Genomic DNA, 7,876 nt, shown 5'->3' with positions numbered 1-7,876 from the left:
GGTTAAAAATTAAATGTCTTTATTTAACCACCCACAAGACCTTGTTTTTTCTGTACATTTTGTCTTCAATATTAAAATATTTGCTTTGTTATCGCATTTAGGAATACCACTATTCATTTTTAAAATATTGATTTGTGACTGTAATTCTTTGGTGTTTTCCTCACTCCCTTTGCTTCCTAATAACTACAGGGCATTTCTACACCTACTCTATCCCAATCTACCTCCAGAATAACTGACACAAACACCTTGTGTTTTCATTAGCAAGCTGCAAACCTAAACTGGCCAGCTTCTAAACTTTTCTAACCCTGTAAGGCTGGGCAATTTAATAGATGACCTTTCTTTCCTGATTATTTGATGCTTGTTATTTAAATTTAGATAGATAGATAGAGAAATAGATAGATAGATAGATAGATAGATAGATAGATAGATAGATAGATAGGTAGGTAGGTAGGTAGGTAGATAGATGATAGATAGATAGATAGATAGATAGATAGATAGATAGATAGATAGATAGATAGATAGATAGATAGATAGATGATAGATAGAAAGGGATAGATAGATAATCCAGAACATATTCATGCAATGTCAAATATTACTTAGCTTTAACTACCCTCCATGACTCCCTGAATGTGTTTCTAACTATTGCTTGCTTTTCTTGAAGCACAGTTGTATCACCCTTTGCGTACTTTCCTGTAAAATTGATTTTGGAAAACATGGAAATATTTCAGCTTATACGTTGTTCCTTTAAATGAGCCTGGATCTGCACACAAAAGAGCCTTCTTAGAATGAAGTTTACTTGAGTATATTCATCTTGCTCACGTGTAGTTTGAATTGTTTCTGTGGTGAAGCTGATCTCTTATACATGATGAAAACTAGTTCATCATCTCAGAATTCAGCTTCACTCCAGTTTCAGTACATGGGCAAAATGAAGTCAGACTCTTAGCCAAAATATGGCATGAATGATTCCCATCACATTCTATGCTGGATAGAATTCTGACAAAAACATATCCATATAGTTTTATGCTAAAATGCTTTTAATAATCTGTACATGATTCTTTGTTTGTTTAAAAAAATAAAGTTGTAAGAAAAAAAAGAGAAAGAAAAGTAGACTAGGGGTTACCCCCAGTAATGGCATTTGGTATGAGAAGAAAACTCAAGGTAAATATGATTTGTATTTCAGACATGTTAAATTATTAAGGTTGTTGAGTACCCAAGAAAAAGAATGTTTAAAATCATTTTAAATTTTATTTATTTATGTGTTCTATGTATATGCCTGTGTCTCAAAATGCATATTCCACAGTACATGTAGACGACAAACTTACAGGTCTTGCTTCTCTCCTTCTAGGAAATTGAACCCCAGTTTTTAAGCTTTATGATCTTTAAGTACATAGTGATCTTCTGTCCCTTGTAGACTTTCTAGGCTCACTGAACAAATCCTCAAAAGGGAGTGGGAAATGGAGAATGGGGAATGAAAAGTAAAGGCAAGGAGAGGAGAGGAGAAGAGAGGATCCCAGGATTGTTCAAATTACATAATTATGATACTTCTGCTCTGCCTTTACCTCTACCTCTGCCTCTCTACCTCGGCCTCTGCTCCCTGAACCATTGAAATACTATGATGTACAATATCCCAACTAGCTTCACTTTTAGCACCTTTAAAGTGTACCATGATTTGGTATTATAAAACGATTTTGACTATGTTATTGAACAAGTTCTTGAATGGTTGTGTCTGTTGAATATTTAAATATTTGTTGCTCATGTTACCTGAAGTTCTCACCGAAGCATCTTTAGTTGGAATTAGATGAATCTTGCAGAGTTCTTTGTCATGGGGATTGTATTTTAGACCTTAAAGCTTTCCTGGCAGCATCTTTTACATCTTTATTTCTCAAACTGTAAATAAGTGGGTTCAGCACTGGTATAATAATAGTGTAGAACACTGAGATAATTTTATCTGTATTGGGAGAATATAGGGAGCTGGGCCGAGAATAAATAAAGAGAAGTGTGCCCTGATAGATGGCCACAGAGGTCAGGTGAGAGGCACATGTGGAGAAGGTTTTTTTTCTCCCACTTGTAGACCGGATCTTCAAGACTGATTGAAGGATGAAAAAGTAGGAGATGATGATGATGAAGAAACAAATAACTTCCACAGAACTCCCATAAGTAGAAAGTAGCCATTCATTAATAGATGTGTCTGTACAGGAAAGCTTCAGCAGTGGAGGAAGGTCACAGAAGAAATGATTAATGATATTTTTGTCACAATATTTCAGAATAAAGGCGAAAGATGTATGAACCAGGGAACTCAAGTTGCCACCAATATATGACAGCACAATTAACCATATGCAGAGACTCTTGGACATTGCAACTGTGTACATCAAAGGATTGCAGATGGCAACGTAGCGATCATAGGCCATCGCAGCCAAGATAAAGGATTCAGTATCTGCAAATGTGCAGAAGAAATAAAATTGCAGTGCACAGCCAAGGTAAGAAATGGACTTCTTTGATGAGAGAAAATTGACAAGCATGTTGGGAACAATGACTGAGGAATAACAAAGGTCTACAAGGGAGAGGTTGCTGAGGAAAAAGTACATAGGAGTTTGAAGGAGTGGGTCTATCCTAATTAACAACATCAAGCCAATATTCCCTATCAAAATCATACCATATAACATTAAAAACACAAGAAATAAGATGATTTGGAGTTCAGGCCTTGTTGGAAATCCTAACAGGATAAATTCGGTGACCAAGGTGTAGTTTCCATTTGTAAATTCCATGACTATATAGTTTTTCATTTTTTTGAGAAAAGGTGGAAAGATTGAGATAATTCAGAATAAGGTTATTTCATTATTTTAAATAGGCTACTAAAGAAATAAAAACATATTCTTAAACTGTTTCCAAACACAAAATTTGAGAGATATATTATAGATTTTTGTGGATACCAGGAACTAAAGGTGGTCTTGTACTATTTGAGTCATGACTCTGGACAATTGGCATTTTTTTGTACCATGTTTAAACAATGCAAAGTTTTATTTACATTTTTAACATAAATATATAGATAGCATCTTGATAAGAATGAAGAAATCATTGTTTGAAAAACTGACTATGTTAAAAAATGCATGAATTTAAATTGATACCTTGATTTTTTTTTCCAAGAAGAATTTTACAAAAGTCTAATTGCCCCTCCCCCCCCCCCTTTTTTTTGTCTACTCAACACAGGTAGCCTTAAAGGAGCATAGAAGGAATTCTTGAAAGAGAAAATTTCTCCATAATGTTGAACAAGACTGTGAGTCACTGACTATTAGTGATTTATGTGTGGGTGCCCAACGGATTATAGATAAGTTTATCTCTGAAATGTTGGTCCTGCGTTCTATAAGAAAGTTGTCTGAGCAAGCTATGAAAAACAATCCAGTATTTAGTACTTTTCTATGTTTTTGTATTTGCTACTGCCTCCATGTTTCTGTATTTTTAAAGTCCCTGTTCTTATTTCTTTTAATGATAAACATGAATGTGGAAGTGTGAGCCAAGTAATTCTTTTCCAAGATATTTTGGATGTGCTAATTCATTAAAGGAATAGTAATTCTAACTAAGACTCATGAGTTATGTTTTGTAAATGTGGATGTAGTTATATAACAAGACACATACTAGGTAACTAGTTATATTTTCCAACTGAAAACTATAAGCATTATTAGTGAAATTAAGTCAATTTTTAGGAACCATAATCTGAATGTGTTTGAGGAAGAGAAAACTTATGATAATTTTCTAAGTATTTTCCATATATTAAAAACGCTGATAATGATGGTTAGGTGGTAAGAATTCTTATAACATATGCTTAGTTAAAAGTGTCACCCACTAAATATTAATTAGTTTAATGAATAAAATATTGCAACGTTTGGTCATAAATTTATTTCTAATGACTTTAAATTATCTGTCACTCTCACAAATAAATACAAGCAACAAACAAAATAACTGACAATTTTGTCATAGTATGAACAAGTTATTGTATCTGAGAAAAAAGAAATGTTTTGCGTTTTCAGAGTATTTAAATGGTAGGTGACTAAATATTTGAATGGTAGAATGTAATTTAATTTTGTAGTAAAGGAGATCTCTACTTAATCTTGAAAATTATTTTGGGAAATATAAAAGAAAAGAGTGAATTCAATACCTATATTAATGATATCTGGAAGTCTCATAAAGGAAAACATACCTATTTTTAGATATTATATTTTAGTCAGTATAAAATAAAATGTTTTGGCTATATCCATGTTATACAACTTTATATACAGTGCAGTCTATAAGACAACATTGACACATCTTGTGCTTCTCTGTTATTACAGAATCATCTACTTATAGATTTGCCTGTATACTATTCACTTGTCAGTCTATCATCTGTCTGTAATCTCTTCTTTCCTCCACTTTCTATTTGTCTTCCCCATGCATCACTTTTAGACAGAATAATTTGCAGAAAATAGTATTTTAATTATGTATTGTAATTACACAGCTTTACAAATAGTAACTACTAGCTATATAAGGCTTCTCATGTATAAATGTAACAATTCAAATATTTTTCTTATACCTTATTGATGTGCCACCAAAACAACTTAAGAAAATATGTAAAACTTACAGTAAATGTCAACCTTATCTTCTCAACCTTATAAATTAAAACATAAAGAAATAAAAGAAATTGAGGTCAAAGGAAAATTGAAACAAAATGAAGATAAAAAACAATTATGACCCCACAATTGTAAAATGTATTATTACCTTTCCATAAACTACCTTTTTATTTCTATTACATGTCAGGTAGATGGTTAGAATAACAAAGAGATTCACCTAGGAGCTGATAGGCAATATTTCACAATGTGTTGTTAATCAAAGACAGGGGAGGGGAACAAACTTCAGGATTGTCAAGACTTCCTAGTTAAGTCACATTGAGACTGACTGAGTGGAGGAAAGGTTTTCTCATTTACTAGAAAAGCATGGCTGTCATTCCAGGGAACTTGGGATAAAACATGCCTCATAGTAGTCATAGTAACAGGAGTAGGCTTGAAGGGAATAAGCAGAGGACAGAAATTTTTAAGTACTCAGAGATCTAAATATAAATGAAATTTAAAAAATTCTCCCCATCCATAAAACCAGCAAAGTTTATTTATAACATAAAACATTTTAAAATTTCAGATAGGCAGCTTAGGTAATTTCAGGTCTATAACAAAGATAGTATTTTTACACAATAATGTTGTAGATTATTGCACAATAATAGATACAAATTGTGCAAACCAAATCTCTTTCTCTTTTTCTTCCATTTTGGTCATGATTCATCTTTTTTTTTTTTTTTTTTTTTTTTTTTTTTAATCTCAGATCCACAAAACCTAATTTTTATGCAAGGGAAGTTCTTTTAACTCCCACCAAAATGACTTACCAAGGACAGAACTCTTTTCAAATAGATTAAATGAATGATTTTACAGAAGAATGAAAGGCTTTTACTACATGCTCATGACATTGGGGATTTGATAACTGAGATCCCAAATGTATCTTTCCAAGTGATCCTGGGGATCCCAGATGGGATTACTGCCACTGAGGTATGTGTTCCTATAATCACATTGATAATTACTGAAAAAATTGTACTGTCAGTGTTAATTATTTGTAGAGGTAATTACCACTCTCAATAATATTTACATTGTTTCCTTTTGTTTCTTTTAATTTATTTTTTGTTGTTGTTTTGCTTGTTTTTTTTTTTTTTAACTGGGAACTAACTTTATAGAGTCAAGCTCTTTGTATTTAGTGAAATATTTAAGATGTAACTATTTGTAACCAAATCATGTCAAATGTAGGAAGGAAATATGAAAATGTTACTGAAAATATCAATACTTTATAATAACATTCTTTCCATTGAGGGCAAATGCAGAAGCTTTTACGTAAATATTACTATAAACAGGTGGTTTTGAGAAGAGGGATGTGACATGAAAACATTTCATAGCAGAGGTAATAAACATGGCAGTTTAATTTGCTGATTTACATTGTTCATCATAGGTTCATGGAAACAACTGCATTTCAATAGCTGCTTGTTCTGAAAGACTTCCAGTCTTGTCAAACATAAGTAATAATCCTATAGCTTATTGTCACTGTGTAAATTGTAAAAATTGAAAATCACTGATATCTGCAGCTCTAATTGAATTTCTTGTTGGTCATCATTTTAAGTGCAACTTTTCTATCTAAATAAATATATTAACCTATTACTATAACTCGAGAAGCAGATTTGTAAACCCTGTATGTGGCAAGTAACTCTACACATAAATGAAGATCTAAATGTTTAGTGAAATTTAATACATATTTAGTCACTTAATTAAAATGGTTTGAATATTTGGTAATTTATTCTTTACATATTTTCTAAATATGGTATTCATGTTAAAATTTTATGAATTGAAATTAATAATACAAACATTTAGAGTCATATTACTCATACTCTATAGAATAAAAATATCTGTTTCAGTTTTGTTAAGCATCCTATTTGTAGAAAACAATGATAGCCCAACTCTTGAATAACTTGATAGCTTATTAGAAATGCAGACAGATCAAAGTCCTCATAGAAAATTAGAAAACAAGAACAATTATTGACAGCAAATAGGTAAGGATGGTGACTGACAACAGGTAAATCTATATGTGAGAAGAAACATATGTATGTTTTTTTTTCCTTTTGTTGAATTTTATTTTGTTTATTTACATGTCAAATGTTATCCATCTTTCAAGTTTCCCCTTCACCAACCTCACATTTCTTACCCCTTGCCTCTATAAATGTGCTGCCCCACCCACCGACCCACACCCACCCCATTGCCTTAGCATTACCCTACAATTGGTCACATCTAGCCTCCACAAGGCCAAGGGCCTAACTCCCAGTGATTCTATATAAGGCAGTCCTCTGCTACATCTAGCTGGAGCCATGGGTTACCCCATGTGTACTCTTTAGCTGGTGGATTAGTACCTGGGAATATTGGAAGCCTACGGTGTTGCAAACCCTTCTGCTTCTTCAGTCCTTGCCATAACTATGCCATTAGGGTCCCTGCTCTTAGTCCAATGTTTGGCTGCATGCATCAACATCTGTATTGATCTGGCTCTGGCATAGCCTTTCAGGGGACAGCTATACCAGGCTGCTGTCAGCAAGCATTTCTTGTTATTAATAGTAGCATCTGGGTTTGCTGTCTGCAGATGGGATGGATCCCTAGGTGGGTCACTCTCTGTTCCACTTTTCCTTTAGCCTTGGCTCTACTCAGTCCACACAGTTCCGTTTGATATGAGAAATTCTAGATTTATATTTTTGAGGTGGGTGGGTGGCCTCATTTCTTTAGCAGGGTCCTTGCATAGCTACTGATCCTAACTCCAGTTTGTTGTTTTGGCTAATGCCCTTCCTATTGGGTCAAAGAGTGGAATACAGACTGAGAAAAGGTCATCCAGAGACTGCTCCACTAGGGAATCTATCCCACATACAGTTACCAAACCCAGACACTATTGCAGATGTTGAGAACTGCATACTGACAGGACCCTGATATGGATGTCTCCTGAGAGGCTCACCAAAGCCTTATTGATACAGTGACCTAATGCTGTGTAACAGAATGAGAGCAGTGCATGTGTTTCTTATATGCAACATTATGATGAATCCTGTTTTCCAATGTATTCTGTTAGCCTGTATTTTTATTGGGGAGTTGAGTCCATTGATGTTGAGAGATATTTTTGCTGGTATAGAATTACATTTTTCCTATGATTTCTTAATGTGGTTACCCTACTTGGATTGCAGTTTTCATTCTAGTATTTTCTGTAGGACTAGATTTATGGGTATATATTGTTTGAATTTACACTTTTCTTGAAATATCTTGATTCTCCATCAATGGTAACTGAC

The 7,876-nt window shown here is 33.4% G+C and overlaps 1 protein-coding gene across 1 annotated transcript; it reads right to left on the bottom strand.

Annotated features, from left to right (window-relative positions):
- Positions 1–1,820: 1,820 nt before the first annotated feature.
- Positions 1,821–2,765, bottom strand: OR5I1 (olfactory receptor family 5 subfamily I member 1; the record flags this gene model as incomplete). Its single annotated transcript, XM_080927631.1, has 1 exon — positions 1,821–2,765. The coding sequence occupies one exon, from the start codon at positions 2,763–2,765 to the stop codon at positions 1,821–1,823; it is 945 nt and encodes a 314-aa protein (XP_080783757.1).
- Positions 2,766–7,876: the final 5,111 nt, after the last annotated feature.

Source organism: Micromys minutus (assembly GCF_963924665.1).
Source record: "Micromys minutus genome assembly, chromosome: 13".
Taxonomy (NCBI): domain Eukaryota; kingdom Metazoa; phylum Chordata; class Mammalia; order Rodentia; family Muridae; genus Micromys; species Micromys minutus.
Note: the sequence above shows the minus strand (reverse complement) of the source record. Positions and strands in the feature narration are given on the sequence as shown.